The sequence below is a fragment of the Lepidochelys kempii genome, chromosome 1, assembly GCF_965140265.1.
Source record: "Lepidochelys kempii isolate rLepKem1 chromosome 1, rLepKem1.hap2, whole genome shotgun sequence".
NCBI classification, from domain to species: Eukaryota; Metazoa; Chordata; order Testudines; family Cheloniidae; genus Lepidochelys; species Lepidochelys kempii.
The window spans coordinates 189,015,212-189,041,853 of record NC_133256.1 but is presented as its reverse complement, the minus strand read 5'-3'; the positions used below and the strand labels follow the sequence as shown (position 1 = coordinate 189,041,853).

The window sequence follows — 26,642 nt, the reverse complement described above, 5'->3', positions numbered from 1 at the left end:
TTAAAGCAGATTTCTCTTCATGCTTTCTCTTGGAACTGAACCTGGACCGAATGATATCCCTGTCAACTGAACTGCTGGATTTGATTTGTGAAGCATGCCCTGACTCAAAGCCTGCAGCATTTTCCCAGCAATTTTAAAACTGGCTTTGGTACTTTTTCTAATCTACCTCATCCTGTCATAGAGAAACCCCCAACTCTGTAATTTCCCTAGCAAGCTCATATCATGCAGTTTTACCTCACAGTTCCATTTCCCTAGCAAGCTCATATCATGCAGTTTTACCTCACAGTTCTTCCTGTCCTTAGAAAGCTTGAACCCTTTCTTGCCATCACAATAGCAGGAATAGCTTCCTGGAGAATTTACACACTCTTGCGCACAAGTGTTTTCAGCACATTCATCCACATCTGCAATGAAACAGAAGCACATTGCATGAGACTTAGACTGAACAATCATTTAATGTTCTAAAGACAAGTACATTAAGTTAATGCAACAATGGGCAAGACAGTTCTGTACTGGAATGTGAATCCTGTCGGTGGTGGTGGTGATGTATTAAAGGGCTCTCTCCAGCCTGAAATTTACATTTGCCTTCTGGATGAACAACCCCAGCAAGTCTTATATGGAAACCGTGCAGCGAGCCAGGGCAAGGCTGAACTGATATGTGAGAAGCTATAAAGCTGAGCTGCATGGCTGAGGATTACAGAGGAATGCAGAAAAGGAGTTGACATAAATGAATTCCTGCCATCTGTCTATCAGTACTACCTGTTCTGGGCCACTCTCCTCTTGTTCCACCTAGGGTCTCTCAAGCTGCAAGAGTTACTACAGTCCTAACAGTATACATGGCAATTGTGTGGAGCAGAGACAGTCTGTTCACATAAGGCCAAAATCAGTTCTGTACAGTCCCATCTGAGGGAGAGGTATCTCCTCTGACTGATGTAGTAATCTTCCCAAGCTGCAAAGTCCAGACAGCTTAAGTGGAGTCTATGGAGATCAATTTAGGCTGATTAAAAGCAAAAACCACTTGGCTATTAAGGAGCTAAACCTACTACCTTTTTCATGTTGTTGGCTGTGTGCAATAAATAATGTATAAAAGAGAGGTTGTGTGAAAGGCTAATTTAATTGTTACATTTCTAATATGAAAAACATACAAGCTCATGAGGTGAGAGGCTCTGTAGGCATGAGCTAAGGGCGATGTATAAAGAAATTTTGCAATGCCGATACTGAAGTACACTGCCCTTTTGATGTAAATAAATGATAGTCTGCTAGTAAATATATTTTTAAAACATGATTTGGTTTTGTAGCATGCTAAGTTTTTTTTAAAAAATTTAAAATCGCATTTTTAGTTGCTTAAAGGAAAATTCAAGATCTCCTCTTCAAGCTCCACTTTATAAAGTGGTGACCGTAACGTATTGGGTAGAACCAGAAACTAGTTCCCAGGTTTCCTGGCTTCGATTCTAGTATTTGACAAAAAGAAAAGGAGTACTTGTGGCACCTTAGAGACTAACCAATTTATTTGAGCATAAGCTTTCGTGAGCTACAGCTCACTTCATCGGATGCATACTGTGGAAACTGCAGAAGACATTATATACACAGAGACCATGAAACAATACCTCCTCCCACCCCACTCTCCTGCTGGTAATAGCTTATCTAAAGTGATCACTCTCCCTACAATGTGCATGATAATCAAGGTGGGCCATTTCCAGCACAAATCCAGGTTTTTTTGTGCTGATCACTTTAGATAAGCTATTACCAGCAGGAGAGTGGGGTGGGAGGAGGTATTGTTTCATGGTCTCTGTGTATATAATGTCTTCTGCAGTTTCCACAGTATGCATCCGATGAAGTGAGCTGTAGCTCACGAAAGCTTATGCTCAAATAAATTGGTTAGTCTCTAAGGTGCCACAAGTATTCCTTTTCTTTTTGCGAATACAGACTGATATGGCTGTTACTCTGAAACCTAGTATTTGACACTGACTCACTGAGTGACCTAACACGCCATTTAACCTCTCTGTGCCAGAGGTTCCCCATAATTACATGGCAGATACTTCCTTAGTGTGTTGAAAGGACTAAACAACTAATGCTTGTGAAGGGTTTTGAGATGCTTGGAGGAAAGGCACTATACCTATTAAAATGCCCAATCTTACTGTCTTTGCTGTTTGTTTAGTTGAACAAGGGCCTGTTTAGGAAAAAACACTCTGTTCAGGAGAGATAAAGATGTGTGGAGCTGAAGATACGACAAATCTCTAAGTTAAACTGTAGTGGGCTTAGGTCATTCTTTAAAACAACTTCTATTGTGTTTTAAACCCAGGTTTGATTCACCTTCAGGATTCTGGCAATGCAAGCTGCAGCCCCAGAGCTGGTATGTCTGCTTGGAGGGGAAGGGGGTGCAACAAATGCTAGCTTCCAGCAAGACCTGCTTTGCCAGGGTGTCTGTAGTCGCTGGTGCAGCCACACAAGTGGTTGAAAGGGGATAGGCAAAGTCAGTACCTATCATAGGCAGTTTCTACTGTAGGGATGTTTATGAACCCTGACTGGATTTTACTGGATTTTCATGAAGTGAGCTGTAGCTCACGAAAGCTTATGCTCAAATAAATTTTGTTAGTCTCTAAGGTGCCACAACAAGTCCTCCTTTTCTTTTTGCAAAGACAGACTAACATGGCTGCTACTCTGAAAACTTTCTCTGGAGGGACGCTTTCTTCCACACTCTCATTTCATAAAGAAATGTTCTTCTCTGCCCAGAAAATTTCTGAAGGGACAATGTTCTGACAAATTGTAGATTAGATTGCATGGAGGAGGTGTAATTGGGGCAAGGGCAGAGGAATGGACCATTTTTAAATGGCAGTCTCAGGTCCCAATATTTTGAGAGTGAATCCCTCCAGTATTATATTTGCACACTTTATGAAGAGCAGTCAGACTGACTCAATATCAATGAGCACCCAACATTTGAATGATAGTGACATGAAATGTGGTGATTGATATACCCATAGAAGAGGCTAGAAAGCTGTTTTATACATTGTAGTAATTGTAACAGCCCTGGTTGAGATACCCCTACTGGACCCTCACCAGGCTGCTGTGTTACACCCGCTTGCTAGGCCTGTGTGCCTTGAAGCTCCTCATGATCACAGGGTGGGCTCCAGCTACTATCTCTGGCTGCAGACTCTCTCACGCAGACTGTCTCATACCCCTGCATGGAGGATGGACCCCAAAACCCAGTTGCAGTAGGCCCTTCGCATGAGTGCTGACCCCCAAGACACTTCAGTAGGTTAAGCAAAACCCTTCCCTAGAGCTCAGTCTTGTGAGTAGTCAGCCACTGGTGTATAATTCACCTGTTACAGAAATATGTGATGATTGAAGCAAACAACACAGACTTTGCAGAGGGATTTCTAACCCACTCATTCTTTACTTTAGACAGCACAAGAGATATACAGATCTAGGCAAAACAATGAACACCTGTACACCACTCCTCAGTTTTCTCATCGCCTTTGAGCATTCTTTGGGATTTCAGCTGGTAACTTTCCAGGGTTCCGAGTCCCCTGTATTGACTCTCACTCCACCAGCTTAGGGCTTTTTCTCCCAATTACTGGATCTTTCCCTGACCCCTGCAGTCAGTATCCTTCACCTCCAGTTAATCTGGCAATCAAAAAGCTTCCCTTTTGAGTCCCTCCTCAGACTTTGGGTATGTCTACACAGCAAAAAAACCAACAACCTGCAGCAGAGAGTCTCAGAGCCTGGGTTAACTGACTCAGGCTTGCAGGGCTAAAGAGAGCAGTGTAGATGTTTTGGCTCGGGCTGACCCTATAGTCTACACTGCTATTTTTAGTCCTGCAGTGCAAGCCTGAGTCAGTTTGACCTGGGCTTTGAGACCTGTGTACCCTCTGTGTCTGTAAACCCCCACTCTGACACATCCTGTGTTTTTGTTTCCTTCCACTGCTCCAAACTCTGCAAGCACATAAGATAACTGGATTCTCTAAACTTTAGCCAGCCCATTGTTCTCAGGTGCTCCCATTTGAATGGGAACTGTTTTAAGTTAACAACTCTCTATTGTCCTTGATCTGGGAGAGATGGTAGTAGATGATGGAGGCATTTAATGATCAACTAGAATTTGTAAGTTACATGTAGACAGATTCCCCAAATTGTCACAGCAGCTATTTTTAAAAAAAAGAAAGGAAAAAAAAAAAACAACCTTTACCTTCACAGTTCTTTGAAGTTGAATTATATGTGTAGCCTTCTGCACATTCACATTTATATTTGCCAGGGATGTTCTTGCACTGTGCTGTTCCACAGATGTCTGGACGTATCACACATTCATTCCTGTCTAAATTCAGAAGTGTTACTGAGAATAAAGTTTTTCTCATGACATTTCACCCTGCCTCAAGATTGTAAGGGCAAAAAAAAAAGGCGGAGGGGGCTCACAATTCCGGCAGATCTTGCTAGGTTTCACATAGTCTCCTTTGTAAGGGAGACTTCCAGAGGATTCTGCAGGGAATTTTACCTTGCCCCCAGGTGAAGTCTCCTGCATACCTTGATACTCTGTAGGCTGTACTGTGGATCCAAGGAAAAGGGACAAGTGTGTCAGAGGAAAAAAGTAACACAAATGTGTTTACTGTAATGCTTTGCTCATCATTCCTGATTGAAAGCTAGATTGTGCAGCTGTTACTCATATTGGTGAGCCCTCATTAATGGCAGGTAACCTCTCTGGCTTCAGAGGGACTACTTGTGTGAATAAGGGCTCACCACCACGAGGCAGGGGTCCACAGTCTAGCTCTAAAGCAGGGGTGGGCAAACTTCTTGGCCCAAGGGCCACATTGGGGTTGAGAAACTGTATGGAGGGCAGGGTAGGGAAGGCTGTGCCTCCCCAAACAGCCTGGCCCCCTCCCACTTCCCACCCCCTGACTGCCCTCCTCACAACCCATGAACCATCCAACCCTCCTTGTCCCCTGATCGCCCCCTCCTGGGACCCCACCCCCATCCAACCTCCCCGTCCCCTTACCATGCCGCTCAGAGGAGCAGGAGCTCGCAGCCGCGCTGCCCGGCTGGAGCCAGCCACACCGCCGCGCTCCCCGGCAGAAGCGGCAGGCCAAAGTGTTGGCAGGGCGGTGAGGTGAGGCTGCGGGGTAGGGGCCGGGGACTAGCCTCCCCGGCCGGGAGCTCAGAGACTGGGCAGGATGGTCCCGTGGGCCAGATGTGGCCCACGGGCTGTAGTTTGCCCACCTCTGCTCTAAAAGATTAAAAGTATACGAACAGGCTCCATTCAACCAACTTGTGAGCTTGCATTTGTCAGACTGCAGTATTGCAATGGGCTTATATAGGAGTCATGGTGTCATTGATTATTTGTGTCCACAAAAGTACATGCACTAACCAGGAGTCCAGTGAAAACCAGCCTAAAAGTCTGTCCCTTTACATCCTCTCACGATGGTATCCATACCAGATAGTGCAGCTCAACAGAAAAATTTTGACTAGTAAAGAAATGCAATACTAGGATGAGGTAAGCTATTTTCTTGCCAAAATGCCATCAAATTTTTCTACTAACTATATTAACGCATGCCCTTTACCTGGAATTTTATTCCAAAATAAAGACTTAAATCTATAGTCAATAAAAAGGCCTTTGTGCTACACCCAGCAAGTAAGTATAGTGATGCAATGCCACACAAGCCTTTCCCCATATAAAGAGTAGGATGACTAGATAGCCAGTGTGAAAAATCGGGACGGGGGTGGGAGGTAATAGGTGCCTATAGAAGAGAAAGTCCCCATATTTGGGGCTGTCCCTGTAAAATCTGGACATCTGATCATCCTCATAAAGAGCATCTTCAGAATTCATTAATATTTTCCTTTCAAGTGAAGGAAACCAAAACTCAGAGAGTGAAATCCATCCAAAGCCACAGATTTTCACAGACTGGGTTTCCAGCTAAGAATGTTAACTGCCCCTTGCATTCTAGAAATTTGACTTGGGCTATGAAAATGGTTTAAGTCTGGGATTTGTGACCCAAACCCAGGTTTCATTAATTAACTAGCCTGGATTCATGTAAAAAGGTTAACACAACCCTAGATTTGGGCATATCAATTGGAATCAAACATGCATCAGATGGGAGACTTTGGCTCGAAATAGGAGGAGAAAATTTAAAGGGACAGTAGCTATAGTTCACCCTAACTTCTCTAATTGGTAGTATCCAAACATAATTTCCTTACATACAATGGTATTTTAAGTGTATTTTCTTACCCTTGCAGTCCTGTTTGTTTGGAAGCATGTAGTATCCATCATCACAAAAACAGCCGTAGCTTCCAGGAAAATTAGCACACCTGTGGCTACAACCGCCATTTTTATTTGCTGGGTCTTCACATTCATTTACATCTAGAAGATATAACAGAATATATCCATGTTCACACCCTATACACTATTGTAGTAATTTCTGTACAAGTCATGTCTTGTGAAGTATCATTTAAAAACTCATAATTTCCTGGTCACTAATATCATGGCAGTTGCGTTATATGTGAAGTTATAAACTGAAATCATGACTAAAAATGTATTTTCCAGATAAATTTGGAGAGTGGTCAGATCAGTCCCTTGGAGACAAAAGGCAAGCCGATGCCTCAGCCAGGTGCACACAAGACTGATGGACAATTACCAGCAAAGTGGCCAACTTTGGCAGGGAAGAGGGTAGGGGCAAAAATCTACACCTTAGCAAAGAAACAGCATGGAGTTTCCTTCGACACAGGTGAGAGAACTTTGCTTTGAATCTAATATAGTTTGTTAAGTTAGTCACCAGTAGCATTTTATCTTTATTTTTCTTGTAAACATGTCTGACTTATCTTTCATTACTTGTACTCACTTAAGATCTCGCTCTCTCTTTGTAGTTAATTAACTTGTTTTACTGTTTTATTTAATCCAGTGTGTTCATATTGAATTATCTGGGTAACTTCATTTGGGGTAAAAAGTTGTACATGTAATTCCCTTAAAGGAATAATGGACTCAATGTATCCGTACTGTCTGTTACACAGGGCTTTGGAACGGAGCCCAGAGCTGGAGCATGGAGCAGCTCCGGAGCAGTGGAGCTGCAGGTTTTTGCCTGGAGCTGGAGCGGAGCCGGAGCACAGCTCAAAAGCCCAGTCTGTCCAGGAGAGGGCTGAGCAGTACAGGACATATATTTCTGAGGGGAAATCTGAGACTGGGAGTGTGTTGGGATCACCCTGTGGTAAGCTTTAAGACTGATAAGAGCCAATGTGTAGCTGGCTGGCTGAAGCACATACAGACATAGCTGGAGGCAGTTTGTGAGCAGTCCAAGTTAGAGGCTACAGCAGCAAGGCATTGTGAATGACATGCCTGTCCCCGGATTACAGACCTGGAGTGACACAGCAACTCATTGGTCTGTATTGTGCCCTGGTATGTCACAGAAGGGAAATGGGGGGGGGGGAGCCCAAAAAATCTTAATCTAAGAGAGACTATTTGCTGCCTCATTTATCTATTTAAAGATATGGTACTGTTAATAATGCTCTAATTTCAGCCATAGTAACAGTTACTACCACCATAGTCACAAAATGGATTGTACCTTCTTCACATCTCTCTCCTTGCCAGCCTGGTTTACAGACACAAGTGTATCTGGCTTGCCCATCGATGCATTCCATATATCCACCTTCATTGCATGGCACAGGGCTACATTGGTTTGAAATTTCTGTGTGCGCATGGGGGGAAAAAAGTTCATTTTTACACTCCGCCTTTCCATAATCCTATTTCCTTCCTCCTTTCCTCCGATAGTCACCATTCACAAGAAGGAAAAAGCTTGCCACACAAGAAAAAGCATCCACATAGCACATGTCTTTTTATTTATTCTGCCCAGAGGTAAGTTACCTCAAAAGTTACAGTGCACTTTGTCCCCTTTGGCAGCTAGTCCAAAGACAACATTACCAGTTATGGATCAGTAACATTTTCCCCCCACCAAGAGAAGACCATTATGAAATGAATGGCTCACGGGAATTGGTATACAGTGCTTGTTATTACTGGAGTACTTGTGGCACCTTAGAGACGAAAGCTTATGCTCAGATAAATTGGTTAGTCTCTACGGTGCCACAAGTCCTCCTTTTCTTTTTGCGAATACAGACTAACACAGCTGTTACTCTGAAACCTGTCATTACTGAGTGCAGACTGGCCCAGGTTGGTAATAGCAGCAAGCCACTACCAAATGATGGCTCTTCAGTGGCACAGGTAAATTAACCCAGAGGTCTCAGTTCAGTTCTTAGTGAGTAGCTGTCTGCATCAATCATCACCCCAGTTGTCTCAGCAGAGGCCAAGGCCTGAAAGGTACAGAGACTAATTCCTTTGTCATGCTAGAGGTGGCACATTTGTGTGCAAGCTTACAACCCTGCTGCCTGCACTGTACATGCTCCATTGACAAACTGGAAACTTCACTTCCCAGTGCTATCCAACTGGCAGCTTTCACTAACTTTAAATTCACTTACAAAAATCAAAAACTGGAGCACGGAGAGGAACCGAGAACTCTCTGTGCATGCCTGCGGGGCAATGTAAAGCGAAGTGCAACATGCCTACCACAGGGAGAACACAGCCTATTGTTTTACCCTGTACTCCCCTAAGTTGGTAGGTATGTTTATATAAGTTCACACATCTGGGGACAAAGGTCTAAGGACTAAGTATAGTACAATAAAAAAGTAGGGCAAAACTCCCTGACTAAAGCAGGTGGATCTATGTTGACTTTAATGGAGTACATCTATTTTCACCGGGTGAATTTGGCCCTAAGTCTGTAAACTCACTTTTGATTAAATACCATAATTTAAAAGATTCATTCTTCTGGCCATCCCACACTTCAGGTCTATGGTTTCCTTTTCCTCACCCCTTCCTCACCCCCCAACTCTAACCAGTTACTTATATTTATGGAGCTGATACACTCCTATGATCTTATTTCACTGTAAAATACTAATTGTGGTAGGGATGGGAGTATTTTGTATTATCTGTTGTTGTATGGTATGAAGATTGTGTAAGGTTGTTTAAGACATCGCTGCAAATTGAGCAGGTGGATTTAGCCAACCATGCCAGATTGCACTGATGTTTATCTTTGCTAAGAAGGCTTGGACTTCAATAATAGCGAGTGGCTTACAGACCAGGTTGGAAGTGGATTGGCAGAACGCAATTATGCTACACACTTGCCCACATTATGCATAGCTGAAGCCCAGTTAGTTCATATGAAAGTCAGGGGGACTCAAATTAAAAATGAAAGGATAAAATGAGGACACATGGCAAAGTTAGATGTAGGGGAAAATTTTCAAAAGCTCCTGTGTTCCATTTTCCAAAGTTCCAGGTATTTAGGCACCTAAAGATGCGGATAGGAGCCAGTGGGATTTATCAAAGTGCTTAACCTATGTAGATGCTTTAGAAAATCCTATTAGGCACCTAAATATCTTTAAAAATCTGGTCACTAAGTACCTAGACCTCATTGAAAATCAATGGGTCTTACATTCCTGCATGCCTAAGTCACTTCTGAAAATAGGACAGAGGCTTCTAAGGGCCAGATTTATAAGGAAATGTAGGCATCTATAGATGCAGAGATTAGATATGTACTGAAATTTTCATAAGTGCCTAAGTGTCTAACTCATGGGAGTTGGGCACTTGTGAAATCCCAGTATGCGCTTATCTGTAACTTAGGTTCCTAAATACTTTTTAAAAATCTGGCCCCTGGGCTTTTGAAAATTGTACAGGTTATCTTTTTACTTTTTTTTTTTAAAACCACTTTGTTTTGGAGTTTGCTACTTTGCCATGTGGAACCATATGAGGATTAAAATTAATATCTAGTTGTCCTCATGGGAGAGTGTTCAGCAACATTAAATGTTCACACACCTCTGTAGCATCCTACCCTGCCCTGCCCCCCAAGCCTCCAATGAGAGAGAGAGGGGGGGGGGGGAAGGGGGGGAATGAATGAGAATACACTTTAATTTGTGACTGCAGGCATGTTAGCAGAGTAATCTAGAAAATGCTCATCTGTGGCAGCGAGTAGTGTAATTATTAAGGATTCTTTTTTGCCCTCATTTCCTCTCAAGGACAAACATAGGGATGGGTGTTTAAGGATAAATATATATTCAGACTGGAAACTCTTTCAAAATACCTAGGCAGGGTGCTGTGCACTTGTGCACAAGCAGAGCAGGCTGGACACAAGTAGAGGAATGCGCTAAATTTGGTAATGGGCTGATGCAAAATATTCCCTTGTGATTTTGGAGGAATTGTGTCCTTTCCACAGCTCTTCTGGGGTTGCACAGCGATGTGCTGTTTCTTACTGTACTTCTGAGGGAAATTTGTGCCACTGCACATGCACAGAATTCATGTGTCCTGCAGAATTTTTTTTTCTGCAGAAAATACTTTCTGCCCTAGAAGTGTTGCAGTTCTGCCTTTCTCCCACCAGAGGCCACTGTGGCATCAGAACAGCCAACAGCATGAACGCAGCAGGTGGGCAAAAGGCAGAACTGAGGCACTTCTGGGGCAGAATGTATTTTCTGTGGAGGGAAAAAGGTTGTGTGCGCGTGCAGTGGCACATAATTCCCCCAGGAGTAGAAGTTCATCACAGTACCTGGCCCATGGAGCCAGATTAGGACAGACAGAGTGGGGCACACGGGCTTGCTGGGGGGGGGCGGGTGTCACAGACTGCGGTTGAGAATGGCTAGTGGTTGGGGGACAGACTCAGGAGCTAGTGGGGTGACAGCATTGAGCCAGGGGCTGAATGGGAGTGGGGCTGCAGGGACACATGGAGATGGGGCAGGGGGCTTCAGGGACCCATCAGGATGGGGGTGTGGGATGTGGGGACAGGGATGGATGTGCCTGACAAATGGGAGAGGTTTGGGATCAGCCAGGGTCTGCATGGGGGAAGCTCCCCAATCCTGCCCCTCTCCCCCCCAAAAACCTGTTCCATACTTCTCCCATCCACACCCAACAACCCTCCAGATTCACTCCAGGCTCCTTCCCTCTCCCTCAGCACCTCTGTCACCCCTGACACCCTCAAGCCTTTGCACTGCATCTGATGGGTGCAGGAAACACAGTTCTGTATTGTAATTTAAATGAATTACTCCAAGTTCTAAATTAATATGCCTAGTAAGGAATCTATTTGTCAGGTTTTTTTACCAGAATCTTTTTTTTTTTTTTTGGTCTGTATTGTTAGACATACTTGCTGACAGATATTTTGAAATAAATTCCCAAAATAATTGAAACTGTCCTGATTATATTGTGTTATTTTGACAAATGAAATTTGCAGAATTTTAAAACATTGTGTGCAGAATTTTTAATTTTTTGGTGCATAATTCCCCCAGAGTATTACTCAAGAGTGAGAGTAAACTCTACTATTTTGAATGTAATTTTACTTTCTAGATAACTGTATTATGAGTTAAAATACTAGTTTCTTTTTTCTTACTAGGTGAACTGCTCTGTAGAGGGGGCAGGATGTATGCTTAAACCCAAATCAGTATTAGATACACCATAGCTCTGTTTCAGTACTGTTTGTGAAATTTATATCACAAATTCTTACCTTTAACACAGGTTCTCAGATCACTTGAGGAATCTGGAACAACATCAGTAATCCTGAAAATCCCTACTCGATGGGAGCCGAGGCAGCCTGTAAATACAGACCAACACAATCTGCTTATGGGCCAAACACCCATTTAAACTGAAATCATCACAACAGAAATTAAGCACTGCACCTTCAAAGAGCCTATTCTCACAGTTTGAGCTAGAAAACCAGTCAACACATTAAGGACACCTGATCACAGCCTCACATTCTGAATGGCTCAGTCAGGTTCTAACTGTACAGAACAGCTTGTGAGCTACTGGACATCAGAATTAAAAAGAAAAACACCCAGGTATTGCTGCTGGAGTAACTCAACTGATAGTATGCAATTGGGAAGAAATCCCTCAGTATCATACAAACTCTATGATAAAGTACAGCACACAAGGAGGTGTGGGTTTTGTGGGTTGAGGGGGATTGGTACTTACTTAAATATTTGGGATAAAAATATTCCTGTAAAAAGAATGAGAGAAGTTTAGTAAGTTTCAAGATAATTGGAATTATTATAAACTGTTAACTAGACTTTTACTGAACAGTATTTGTGCTGTAATTGAAAAAGGAAGTCCATCAATTATCATTTTTATTCATCTGTGGAGTCAGCTAGGAATAGTCTATAAAACTTGCTTTTAGATTCAAGCACAGGCCTCCAGATTACCAGAGGGAGGGAGGGGCAATAAAAAAAATAGGTGAGGAATCCTCTCCCTTTATGGTTCTGCTCTCCAAGTGGGAGATTAGGATTCAGCAGGGAACAAGCACTTCTCTCCCTGAGTCAGAGAGCGAGAAAGGACCAGTCTGTCCCTTGCTGAGTCAGCACTCACTATGGAGGCCCCAAAATCAAGAGGTGCAAAATTGTTTCTTGTATTGCTTATGCCTAAAAGTCCTGTACAGACTGGCAGTCCGAGTCAAACATTTCCGGCAGATAAGATCTAAAAGAGAAGTAATTTAGACTTTTCAAAGGAATCTTGACCTGTCTTTTTGTAGACACAAGTGCCTGATTTGCAGGTGCAGTCAGATATTTGGACACCTAGAAGGAGATTTTCAAAGGCATAAAGACAGGTTTCAGAGTAACAGCCGTGTTAGTCTGTATTTGCAAAAAGAAAAGGAGTACTTGTGGCACCTTAGAGACTATAAATTGGTTAGTCTCTAAGGTGCCACAAGTACTCCTTTTCTAAAGGCATAAAGGGCAATTAATGGGAGCTGGACACAACTGTCCTTTCTGCCTTTGAAACTCTCCCCCTTATATGGCAAGATTTTCACCCAAAATTAATTCTGGAAACAAAATTGCACCTAAAAATGACAGGTACTAAAAATCTAGCTTTGAACATGTATTTATATTTAAAATGAAATGGGAAAATATTTTGGCTTTTTATTTAACTAAGTGGTAAATTTTTGTGTGTTAATTTTTTTTAAAGTAAAAACTATACCCTAACACTGAAAAGTAGCCCAATAGCCTGTGCTATTTGATCAAAGGTGGATCATGCAAACAATACAGACTTTATTTACAACCAAAAATAAGATTATTCATTTTCTAATTTTATATCTACTGATTAACATCCATTCTGTAATACAAATTTAATGTCTCAAACATTTAACAATGTAGATCCAGTGTGCTGTCCATGAACTCAGGCATTGAACTCTTGTATTTAGAAGAAAGTCCTTCAGCAAGGGTGCCCAATATCTTTATGATAAAAATAGCTGGACCAGCAATTTGTTAGGAGAGAAAGGACCATACTTAAATGTTTTGTTCTGCAAGTGGTCTCTTTGTAGAATTCTCATTTGAAGCCAATGGGTTTTCCATGCATGGAGTGCTGGGAAATTTGTGCCTTAAATAGAAAAAAAAGAATGTACGCACAGCCATACTTTGTGCATCGGTTCTGTCTTCCTTAATAGGTAATGCACACTGGCTGGCACTCTGCACATGGAAGAATTTCACTCTTGGTCTGAATACTTTTTAGCCCTGCTATATAGAAACCTATACATTTCCAGGTTTTTTCTTCCTCCTTGGCACAAAACTGTTCTCCAGTTGTCAAATGCTCATCAAATTCTTACCGTTTCAGGATTATTTTCAAATATTTCTCTGGCTTCTTCTTTATTGCACAGCTCTTCAATGCATTCTCTTTCTAAATTTCCCTTCTTACTTTCTTCCATAAAAGAATTGGCTCGACGTTTCCTAACCAGGAACTCGGAGGCATACTGCTGAGACAAAACTTTGTAGAACCAAACAAACATTTTTCACATTGTACAGCTCAGCAATGTGGCAGGGTAAAAATTAAGTTAGAGTGAGGTGCTAGAACAAAAATCAGAATTGAGTTGGTAGTCATGCTGTAGCCATGTGCACCATTGCCAGGCAATGTGGGAGAGAGGAAGGATATTTCAGGATTGCTTTGTCTGTGTGTTAGTTGCCAAATATATTTATATATATACATTATATATATATAAAATCCTGATTGACATTTACAAGGGTTCTTAGATCTCTTTGTACAAAGCCATGCCCAGAGCATCATTTAAATGTCACTGTGTTAATGGAAAACATTGTTTTAATCCTGGGTATTCTAAAAAAAGGGAGAGATTTGACAGGCAGGATGAAAAATGATACAGAATCTTACAATATGTTAGAATAAACTGTTTTAATTAATTACATAGAAGTAAGGTATTCTGTGAACCACTTATTTTATATGAGGCCATAAGTGCTTTTTTTAAGTCAAGACATGCCTGCTAATACTTCTAAAGTAAATACTTTATGAATACTTCACAACCTAAGGTGAATAACCCAGTACACAATGCAAAATCTCAGAAGATGATGCCAGTGGCACAGCTTGAAAAATGTTTGCGCTGATGTTGTGAAAGGAAATTCATGTCCCTCTACAAATGTTAGTGGAGATACTTACAGACAACCTACGTATTTTACAGTTGTAATGCTGCATGTGTATCACTATTTACTTTTTGCACATCTGTCTTGCTATTACTACTGACTTTTAATTTTAAATGTGTTGTGAAAAAATTAGTTGGAGAAGATTTTGTTGTAACAATAATCACTATTCTACTGGGACCTGATTCAAAGTGGAAAGACTCCCACTGATTTCAGTGAGTTTTGAATCTGGCCCTTAATATATTCTGCACATGGTACTGCAGATAGAGCATCTAAATTAGACTAGGGTTTTTCTGTTGCTATATTTGTTGTTGACTAGGAACAGTCAAAAAGAAAGATATGGATGAACAGACCTGGAAAAAGTCCAAGGTATAGGGGTTAGAGGGTGAGGCTGACATGTTAGCTGATGGGCACCACAGTTCTATACCTGCATTGCACTAATTAGCATTTTCATAATTTACTCTATCAGATTAGAATGAATGTATGAAACCTGCAGTGCATAATCAGACAGGCTGTCCATAATATTCATCACTGTCCTGTGAGCATCAGTTCAGGCAGACGTAACTCATGGTCTGACAGAGGACTGTATTCACTATCTGAAATCCTGACGCACTAGCGTGTATTATGCCAGCAATGGGGAGCATCCTATTTTTTATGCACTGCTAAATGGACTAACAGAGGAGTGAAACTGATATGGTGTATTAGCAAGAGTGTTGCGTACCTTCCCACTGGAATATTTATCCTTTGCTATGGATTGCTCCTGGGTGGCATGCCTCAAACGCAATACTAACTCATCTGCATGCCTCAAACACAATACTATAGCTAGTCTATTAAATATAAGGAATGCAACTGAGGGGCTCACAATAGCTGCATCAGTGGATATCATATCAAATTGTAGGCATCTCTCACAAGAACTTCCTCACTGTATTTCTTCTGTTTGTTTGTTTGTTTTTTCAAGGGCTTGTGGTTTACACTGAAGATTTAAGGTTGTGTAACTGGCTTCTACCTCACCTTAATTTTAACAAGATATTAAGGGCAGGATTTCCAAAGGTGCACAGTGGACCGGCTGTCCTACACCTCTGAAGTATGAGCCAGACTTTTCTGTCAGCGATCAGCTAGCAATTCTGGCTGGCATGGAACTGGCCACAGTATTTTATTTCTTCCACCTGTATAGTGATCCATTTGTAAATGTTACAAGACCAGTGAAGAAAAATCCTGAAGGGTGAAAGGATTGCACATACATAACTGTTAAGATGATGGAAAAGTTTTCCCCATGAAGGAAAGTTCATGTTGTGAAAAAACATCCCGCAGTGTGAAACCTTTATGCTTAATCTGTGCCACCTTGTATTTAACTCAGCCACTCTGGTATCTTTCTCCAGACCTTAAGAGGAGCTCTGTGAAGCTCAAAAGCTTGTCTGTTGTACCAGAAGTTGGTCCAATAAAATATATTACCTTGCCTATCTTGTCTCTCTCTAATCAAAGATGACCATTTGAGCCATCCATAAAGATAGAGTGGTGCAGCAGCTTTGCACGTAGAGGGACAAAAAGTATTGGCTGAAAGAGATCAAGACTCAGTAATAACAAAGTTGTGTATGTTAAGAATAATCACAGAGGGCTTTAAAAAGTTTCATGTGGGCAGATTCCCCTTAGCAACAACCTTCCAATTCCAGTAACCGCTACTGTGTAAATAAATTGTTAGGTAATGCTAATCCACTGCAACATTGTAATCCAGGCACTACAGCATAGCTGTTGTTGGTAGCCCTTCTATACACAACGGTTCGGTTAATTTCTTTTTTAATATATTTATGAAAATGTTCCCTATTACTTTTAACAATGACAGATTGTTCACTTCCACCAAAAGGCCTGATCCTACTCCCTTTGAAGCAGAAAGGAGTTTTGTCACTTCTCTTTTTGTGATTTCCTGTGCTTCCTCCTCCCCGTCCCCCAATATTTTTATTGGAGTGCAAGGAAAGTGTGTTAGTTTATCTGCTGAACAGGCCTTTCTTTAAACGCATTCTGCTGTTTCATTAAAAAAAATCCTTATCTCTATTGCATGTTTGATTACTGGAACTCAAATTATCTTGTGACTCTTTCAAATAAAAAGTGAATATAATAGGCCTGATCAAACTATAACTGAAGTCCATTGAGAATCTTGCTATTGATGTCAATAGGAACTAGATGGGCCATACTTATCTAACAATTATTTATCAGGTGCCTATTTAGAAATAGTACTGTTGAAAGAAATAAAAACACAGGACCAGATTCACCGGTTCACTCCATTTAAGCTTCTGGGGCTGCAAAGCAGCCACAAATCTGGCTTAAATGGGCTGGTTAAGAAGGGTTTACAGTTGTTTTGTGTCACCAAAGGAGCACAAAGCAACCGTAGTGTACCTGTGATTTGGCCCACAAGCACTAATATATATATATTAAACATAGTGCTGCTGCAGAAAATGGAGCTAAATCAGTGATGTGGCTGCCATGTAGCAATTAACTCCTTACTTCCAAGAAAGAGATTTTTATTAAATGCATTAGTAATATGTGAACCAGTAATGGAAGCCCTACATACAGAGGATTTCCCATCTCCAGGCACATGAAAAAATAAACATCTTTTCATTTGTAATTCTTTCATTAGGCTATGCAAATTAGATACATGTTTTTATATGTAACTGAACATGTGTAAATGTATGTTTAGATCATGCCATTTCGATCCTGACTCTTGAAAACTGGTCCCAAAATGTCTTGAAGAAAAACATTGTTTTCTTTTGAACAAGTTGTACAGGTATTTGTTGTTACTCCGTTTAGCACTGACCGTTTACTTTTTGTCATCCAGTATCCCAAATTAAATATAGCCACTGCCCTGAAGAATTTACAGTCTACTGCCCAGTCCTGCCATAGGACCAGTGCAGACATACCCTCACACGACTTTGGTGAGGCTCTACGCAGGTGCAGTCTGCTCATGTCGATCTGACTACAGGGATGGAAGGCTTTAAAGGCAGAGGCACAGACTGCCTCATAGTTAGGGCTCTACCAAATTCATGGTCCATTTTGGTCAATTTCACGGTCATAAGATTTAAGAAATCATAAATTTCATGATTTCAGCTATTTAAATCTGAAATTTCACGGTGTTGTAATTGCAGGGGTCCTGACCCCAAAAGGAGTTGGGGGGGTGGGGTGTGTCGCAAGGTTATGGTCGGGCGGTGTGCGGTGCTGCTACCCATACTTCTGTGCTGCAGCTAGCAGTGGTGCTGCCTTCAGAACTGAGCGGCCGGAGAGCGGCGGCTGCTGGCCGGGAGCCCAGCTCTGAAGGCAGAGCCGCCACGAGCAGTAGCGCAGAAGTAAGGATGGCATGGTATGGTATCATAGGTGCCGACTTCCTCCGGGCCCGGGGGGTACTCAACCCCCGGCTCCACCCCAGGTCCCGCTCCCACCGCCCAAGCCGCAGCCTGCCTCTTCCTGCCCCTGCTCCTCCCCAGGCCCGGCCCCTTCTCCCAAGTCCCCTCGCCGCCTCTTCCCACCCACACCCTGCTTCTTCCCCGCCTCTTCCCACAAAGGTTCCACCCCCTCTCCTCTGAGCATGCCCCATCCCTGCTCTTCTCCCTCCCAGAGCCTCCTGCATGCCACGAAACAGCTGATCGTGGCAGGCAGTGAGTGCTGGGAAGGAGGGGGAAGAGTGGATCGGCAGGGCCGGTACCAGGCGAGAGGCGCTGGGAGGGAAGAGGGGAGCTGGCTGCTGGTGGGTGCTACGCCACCACTAATTTTTTTCCTTGGGTGCTGTAGCCCTGGAGCACCCACGGAGTTCATGCCTATGTATGGTATTACCACCCTTACTTCTGTGCTGCTGCTGGCAGAGCACTGCCTTCAGAGCTGGGCACCCAGCCAACACCTGCCACTCTCCAGCCGCCCGGATCTGAAGGCAGCGCAGAAGTAAGGGTGACAATACCATGACCCTCCTAAAATAATCTTGCAACCTTCCTGCGACTACCTTTTGGGTGAGGGCCCCCAATCTGAGAAATGCTGGTCTCCCCTGTGAAATCTGTATAGTATAGGGTAAAAGCACACAAAAGACCAGATTTCAATGGGAGACACCAGATTTCATGACCCGTTATGCATTTTTTATGGCCATGAAATTGGTAGGGCCCTACTTATAATGCATGTGAATGAGGATGCTAAATTAAGGTTGCATGAGTAATGATAAGTCTGGCATTACTTAAATTTTGACTGCTTGACTTTACACCCTTAATGTTTTTAATGTAATGTTTTTTTCCCCGAAGGTCATACAAAATAATTAAAGGTCCACAGAAGGACATTTGGGAGATCCAATTTACTTTTTTCTTATAATACAAGAACAAGAGGAGCAGGACTGGCTGAAATTTGCGATTTTTGGTTAGCAGGAAATTTAAATATTTCAACATTTGGTTTTGTTCCAATTCAGAATTAAATGTTTTTTCTTTTTTACGTTTCCAGTGAACCAGAAATTCTGAATTTCATTTGTTTTGGCAATGCTGACCGAGGGCATTTCTGAAATGAAATATGCTCCCAGGGACCCCAGTAGCAGTTGATTAACAAGAATCATGTTGACTTTAGTTTCACCACTGCTGTAAAGCAGCGTTGGAACTGACAATAATCATATCAAGTTCGATCAGCAGCTGCCAGGACTCCCAGGGTCTGTGGCCCTGGGGCAGAGCACATAGCACAGTTGTCCCAGAGCCACCAGCCCTGGAAGACCTGGGGTCCCAAGCAGCCCACCAGGAAACCAGGCAGGTTTCTGATGGAACCCTGGCTGTGATTCAATGAATGTTTGGCAAACCCGAGATGTTTTCACAAAACATTTTGAGTTCAACTAATTGGCACTTTCTGAGGATGCTTTGTTTCACCAGAAAATTCCCAACCAGCTCCAAAGAGGACTGTTGATTAAATTAAAATTCAGCACATTTAAATTCAATAAAAGGATTTTTTGATGCAGGTTGTAACTAATCCTCCAGTGCTCAATGCTGCAGGATATTATTGAGAAAAATATTTTAGTTAAAATTGATTAGCCACTTATATGAATTTGAACAGCATAAGTAGTTATAGTACATATAACAACATTTATAAGGGCTGGCCATCCTCATGCTTCAAGGTGTAAACCGATCAGCAGCCATACACAAAAGCAAACTTTCCATGATGGTTACAGTATTACACAATTCTCTGCCATTGCAGGATGAATTCCCTGATATTACAGGGGCCTGGGGCACGGGAATACTTGGTCCCTGCTACTCTCTGCCTGTGGCACATCATAGTTCAGTCACTTTAAAATGTCAGTTGTTGGGTTTAGGCAGGTGCTGGGTGGTTGTGGTGGCATGTGAGATAAAGGAAGTCAGACTAGATGGTCTGGTGGTCCCTTCTGGCCTTAAACTTAATGAGTCCATGACAACAAGATGAATTATTGGGGATGCTTTTGAAAGCACCTGGCATTGGTAGAGCCAGAACTGGAATACTAGCCTACATGAACCACTCGGGGTTTGCACTGATATGGCAATTTGAATGTTATGTTATTGGAAAGATAAGTGGGAGGGTAATATAATGGGGGAGTAAGGGAAGAGAGAAAACTAAGGAAGAAGGCATGAACAAAGAAGAAAAAGGCATGTGAAAAAAGGGGTTTCTTTTAGGCTTTGCACAGAAATAAGGTAGAAAATGAGCTTTCGTCATTCTCTAGCATTTAAACAAAAGGTTGAATGGTAAATATTAGTTTTTTTCTGACTGTTTAATCATTAAACCGGTCACAAACATGCTTACATTTTAAAGATTCTAATTCTGCTAGTGCCACTAATTACTTCCCTGTGAATGGTCTTACTCTGGCACCAGCAAAAAAGTTCTGTTTGACCTGAGTGCAAACTGACCCCTCCCCCATTGCCTCTAGAATATTTTTCCTCTCTCTACATTAACAAAAGGCTATTTGGACGTGCCTTTTCAGCTAATCCACATTACCAGTAGCATCCTGCCTAATTTCAAAGCATCAGCTTTGAAGTTATGCTGCCCAGGCAACCTTCAGACCACAGTTATTTGACTGAAGAAAACAAATGAATAATAAGTCAAATGTAAAAATTGTACCAAAGCACTTTCTCAACATTAGAGTTGTATTAACAATTCACTGGAAATAAGTAATATTCAAAATAATGACCATGAGCAAAGAAGGCCCCCAACTTGAATTCATTTAGAGGCTACTTTAGTTACAGGACTGCATTTGTTTTTAGTGCTAAAAATGTCAGCAACATCAACCTGTTTCTGCCACAAAAGTGACCTCCACATTTAGCTAAAGCAATGTGCGGGGAGTCTGGTTTGCTCACCCATATTAATGCATTTTGAAGAAAAAGAAAAACAAAAACAGCAACGCTGAAGCTCAAAGTTCAGGAATTGCACAAAGATGATAAGGGGGTCTGTTTCGTCTGTAAAAAAACGAGGGGAGAACTTAGACCTACCACTGCAAAAACTGGAACTCTTGTCACATTTTCAGAACAAACCCCCTCTCCTTCTGATGCCTGGGGCAAAACGAACTTGACACAAATGGGGGCTAAAGGCCTAAATCACTCTGAATTCTGCTATCTCAGTGACACTGGATCTGTCCCCAGGAGAAAACAGGCAAGCAGCAAATTATTTCCACAAACCTACAAAGCAGTAATGTTTTTTCTACGACTGCAATCTAGGAGCCTGACAGATTAATAAGACCGCTGCCACCATCGCCTTGTTATGCACAGTAAGTTTCCAGGTGCGGTGCATAACAAGGGCTAAGGGAAGGAGCAAAAACCAATCTGAACTATCCGCAGAAACAAGCAAGTGTGAACTTTGCCGAAGTTTTGAAGCTGCTGAATTTACTTACATGTCCTGGCCTCTGAGAGAGCAATCACCACAACAAAACAAGTGTGGAAACCGATGCAGCGCCTGTCTAGCAGCTTCATCCTTACAGAAAGCAGCTGGAAGGGGCTACCAGGCACGTGTGTCTGGTGCGGGGGAGATATGGACAGACGAGGCGCCTTGGTTAGTACAGCGCCTCTGTTTGCTTTGTGCCTGCTGCAGCTTCTGAGTGAAATAGCAGCACCGCAGCAGCAGGGGATCTCGTGCCGGACTCCGGCCGTCCTGGAGAGCTAGGGGAGGGAGTGACAGTGGGGGGGCTGGACACTTCCAGGAAACGTTCCGGAGTGTTTCTCATGGAGCATAAACAGGATGCTCGGGGCTCCAGGGCAGCCAGAGCCAGGAGGCTGCTGAGCGCCAAGCGCTAGTTTACAGCTGCCCGGAAAACTTGCGGGGTAGGAGAGAAAGAAATTGCAAAAAGTAAAACAATAGCCTCCAAAAATTCACTCCTGGGCTTCTTTAAAAGTTCAGTTTCGTCAACATTTTCTGATCTTAGCTCTCCCACCCAGATCTTAACTCTCCCACCCAGATCCAGAGAGGGACGGACACCCCGCCCCCGCGCCCCGGGGCACCACACACCAGGTTCAGCTCAGGCAGACGCCAGGCACAGATCCCCAGCCACAGACACCTCTTAGGGACACTAGGCACAGCTAGGGTTGCCAACTGTGGTTGGACAAATGCCTGGAGATTTCATCACATGACAATGTTTAATTAAAGATTAATCTTTAATTCCTGGAGACTCCAGGACAATCCTGGAGGATTGGCAACCCTAGGCACAGCTCCCCAGCCCGACACCTCCCTGGGGACACCAGGCACAGCCGCCCAGCCACAGACGCCCCCTCATGGACACCAGACACAGCTGCCCTGCCAGACACCTCCCCGGGGACACCAGGCACAGCTCCCCAGCCACAGACACCCCCTCAGTGACATCAGGCACAGCTCCCCAGCCAGACACCCTCCCACCTCCCCCCAGGATACCAGGGACAGCTCCTCAGCCAGACAACTCCCAGGGGACACCAGTGTGACAGCCTGTACTCTTGTTTTCACCCCTTCATAAGATTATGATACATTTTATATAAAAAGAAAAGGAGTACTTGTGGCACCTTAGAGACTAACCAATTTATTTGAGCATAAGCTTTCGTGAGCTACAGCTCACCTTATCGAATGCATACCGTGGAAAATACAGAAGATGTTTTTATACACACAGGCCATGAAAAAATGGGTGTTTATCACTACAAAAGGTTTTCTCTGCCCCCACCCCACTCTCCTGCTGGTAATAGCTTATCTAAAGTGATCACTCTCCTTACAATGTGTATAATAATCAAGGTGGGACATTTCCAGCACGTCCCCTAACGCCCCTACTCTACTTGCGCTATATTGATGACATCTTTATCATCTGGACCATGGAAAAGAAGCCCTTGAGGAATTCCACCGTGATTTCAACAATTTCCATCCCACCATCAACCTCAGTCTGGTCCAGTGCACACAAGAGATCCACTTCCTGGACACTACAGTGCTAATAAACGATGGTCACATAAACACCACCCTATACCAGAAACCTACTGACCGCTATGCCTACCTACATGCCTCCAGCTTTCACCCTGACCACACCACACGATCCATTGTCTACAACCAAGCTCTGCGATACAACCGCATTTGCTCCAACCCCTCAGACAGAGACAAACACCTACAAGATCTCTATCAAGCATTCTTACAACTACAGTACCCACCTGCGGAAGTGAAGAAGATTGATAGAGCCAGAAGAGTTCCCAGAAGTCACCTACTACAGGACAGGCCCAACAAAGAAAATAACAGAACGCCACTAGCCGTCACCTTCAGCCCCCAACTAAAACCCCTCCAACGCATTATCAAGGATCTACAACCTATCCTGAAGGACGACCCAACACTCTCACAAATCTTGGGAGACAGGCCAGTCCTTGCCTACAGACAGCCTCCCAACCTGAAGCGAATACTCACCAGCAACCACATACCACGCAACAGAACCACTAACCCAGGAACCTATCCTTGCAACAAAGCCCGTTGCCAACTGTACCCACATATCTATTCAGGGGACACCATCATAGGGCCTAATCACATCAGCCACACTATCAGAGGCTCGTTCACCTGCACATCCACCAATGTGATATATGCCATCATGTGCCAGCAATGCCCCTCTGCCATGTACATTGGTCAAACTGGACAGTCTCTACGTAAAAGAACAAATGGACACAAATCAGATGTCAAGAATTATAACGTTCATAAACCAGTCGGAGAACACTTCAATCTCTCTGGTCACGCGATTACAGACATGAAAGTTGTGATATTACAACAGAAAAACTTCAGAAACAGACTCCAAAGAGAGATTGCTGAATTGGAATTAATTTGCAAATTGGATACAATTAACTTAGGCTTGAATAGAGACTGGGAATGGTTGAGTCATTATACAAAGTAACCTATTTCCCCTTGTTTATTCCTCCCCCCACTGTTCCTCTGACGTTCTTGTTAAACCCTGAATTTGTGCTGGAAATGGACCACCTTAATTATCATACACATTGTAAGGAGAGTGATCACTTTAGATAAAAGAAAAGGAGTACTTGTGGCACCTTAGAGACTAACCAATTTATTTGAGCATAAGCTTTCGTGAGCTACAGCTCACTTCATCAAATGCATACTGTGGAAAATACAGAGGATGTTTTTATACACACAGACCATGAAAAAATGGGTGTTTATCACTACAAAAGGTTTTCTCTTCCCCCACCCCACTCTCCTGCTGATAATAGCTTACCTAAAGTGATCACTCGCCTTACAATAAAAAGAAAAGGAGTACTTTTGGCACCTTAGAGACTAACCAATTTATTTGAGCATAAGCATTCTTGAGCTGTAAATTGGTTAGTCTCTAAGGTGCCACAAGTACTCCTTTTCTTTTGCGAATACAGACTAACACGGCTGTTACTCTCCTTACAATGTGTATGATAATCAAGGTGGGCCATTTCCAGCACAAATCCAGGGTTTAACAAGAACGTCTGAGGAACAGTGTGTGTGGGGGGGAGGAATAAACAATTGGAAATACGTTACTTTTTATAATAAATCAACCATGCCCAGTCTCTATTCAAGCCTAAGTTAATTGTATCCAATTTGCAAATTAATTCCAATTCAGCAGTCTCTCGCTGGAGTCTGTTTTAGAAGTTTTTTTGTTGAAGGATACTCACTTTGAGATTAGAAATCGAGTGACCAGAGAGATTGAAGTGTTCTCCGACTGGTTTATGAACGTTATAATTCTTGACATCTGATTTGTGTCCATTTGTTCTTTTACGTAGAGACTGTCCAGTTTGACCAATGTATATGGCAGAGGGGCATTGCTGGCACATGATGGCATATATCACATTGGTAGATGTGCAGGTGAACGAGCCTCTGATGGTGTGGCTGATGTGATTAGGCCCTGTGATGGTGTCCCCTGAATAGATATGTGGGCACAGTTGGCAACGGGCTTCGTTGTAAGGATAGGTTCCTGGGTAAGTGGTTCTGTTGTGTGGTATGTGGTTGCTGGTGAGTATTTGCTTCAGGTTGGGGGGCTGTCTGTAGGCAAGGACTGGCCTGTCTCCCAAGATTTGTGAGAGTGTTGGGTCGTCCTTCAGATTGGTTGTAGATCCTTGATAATGCGTTGGAGGGGTTTTAGTTGGGGGCTGAAAGTGACGGCTCGTGGCGTTCTGTTATTTTCTTTGTTGGGCCTGTCCTGTAGTAGGTGACTTCTGGGAACTCTTCTGGCTCTATCAATCTTCTTCACTTCCGCAGGTGGGTACTGTAGTTGTAAGAATGCTTGATAGAGATCTTGTAGGTGTTTGTCTCTGTCTGAGGGGTTGGAGCAAATGCGGTTGTATCGCAGAGCTTGGTTGTAGACAATGGATCGTGTGGTGTGGTCAGGGTGAAAGCTGGAGGCATGTAGGTAGGCATAGCGGTCAGTAGGTTTCTGGTATAGGGTGGTGTTTATGTGACCATCGTTTATTAGCACTGTAGTGTCCAGGAAGTGGATCTCTTGTGTGCACTGGACCAGACTGAGGTTGATGGTGGGATGGAAATTGTTGAAATCACGGTGGAATTCCTCAAGGGCTTCTTTTCCATGGTCCAGATGATAAAGATGTCATCAATATAGCGCAAGTAGAGTAGGGGCGTTAGGGGACGAGAGCTGGGGAAGCGTTGTTCTAAGTCAGCCATAAAAATGTTGGCATACTGTTGGGCCATGCGGGTACCCATAGCAGTGCCGCTGATTTGAAGGTATACATTGTCCCAAATGTGAAATAGTTATGGGTAAGGACAAAGTCACAAAGTTCAGCCACCAGGTTAGCCGTGACATTATCGGGGATAGCGTTCTTGATGGCTTGTAATCCATCTTTGTGTGGAATGTTGGTGTAGAGGGCTTTTACATCCATAGTGGCCAGGATGGTGTTATCAGGAAGATCACCGATGGATTGTAGTTTCCTCAGGAAGTCAGTGGTGTCTCGAAGGTAGCTGGGAGTGCTGGTAGCGTAGGGCCTGAGGAGGGAGTCTACATAGCCAGACAATCCTGCTGTCAGGGTGCCAATGCCTGAGATGATGGGGCGCCCAGGATTTCCAGGTTTATGGATCTTGGGTAGTCGATAGAATATCCCAGGTCGGGGTTCCAGGGGTGTGTCTGTGCGGATTTGATCTTGTGCTTTTTCTTTTTCGGGAGTTTCTTCAGCAAATGCTGTAGTTTCTTTTGGTAACTCTCAGTGGGATCAGAGGGTAATGGCTTGTAGAAAGTGGTGTTGGAGAGCTGCTCTTGTTCATATTCCGACTATTCATGATGACAACAGCACCTCCTTTGTCAGCCTTTTTGATTATGATGTCAGAGTTGTTTCTAAGGCTGTGGATGGCATTGTGTTCTGCACGGCTGAGGTTGTGGGGCAAGTGATGCTGCTTTTCCACAATTTCAGCCCGTGCACGACGGCGGAAGCACTCTATGTAGAAGTCCAGTCTGCTGTCTTGACCTTCAGGAGGAGTCCACCCCAAATCCTTCTTTTTGTAGTGTTGGTAGGGAGGTCTCTGTGGATTAGGATGTTGTTCAGAGGTGTGTTGGAAATATTCTTTGAGTCGGAGAAGTCGAAAATAGGATTCTAGGTCACCACAGAACTGTATCATGTTCGTGGGGGGTGGAGGGGCAGAAGGAGAGGTCCCGAGATAGGACAGCTGCTTCTGCTGGGCTAAGAGTATAGTTGGATAGATTAACAATATTGCTGGGTGGGTTGAGGGAACCATTGCTGTGGCCCCTTGCGGCATATAGTAGTTTAGAAAGTTTAGTATCTTTTTTCTTTTTAGAGAAGCAAAGT

At 43.2% G+C, this 26,642-nt stretch overlaps 1 protein-coding gene across 1 annotated transcript in view; it reads right to left on the bottom strand.

The window, feature by feature from the left end:
* PROS1 (protein S) overlaps positions 1 to 21,602 on the bottom strand; it is a 45,243-nt gene extending 23,641 nt beyond the window's left edge. The window contains 8 exon segments of the mRNA XM_073305611.1: positions 280 to 401; positions 4,181 to 4,306; positions 6,209 to 6,340; positions 7,536 to 7,658; positions 11,505 to 11,591; positions 11,969 to 11,993; positions 13,590 to 13,747; positions 21,266 to 21,602. Coding sequence (XP_073161712.1) covers positions 280 to 401; positions 4,181 to 4,306; positions 6,209 to 6,340; positions 7,536 to 7,658; positions 11,505 to 11,591; positions 11,969 to 11,993; positions 13,590 to 13,747; positions 21,266 to 21,602 — 1,110 coding nt within the window.
* Positions 21,603 to 26,642: the final 5,040 nt, after the last annotated feature.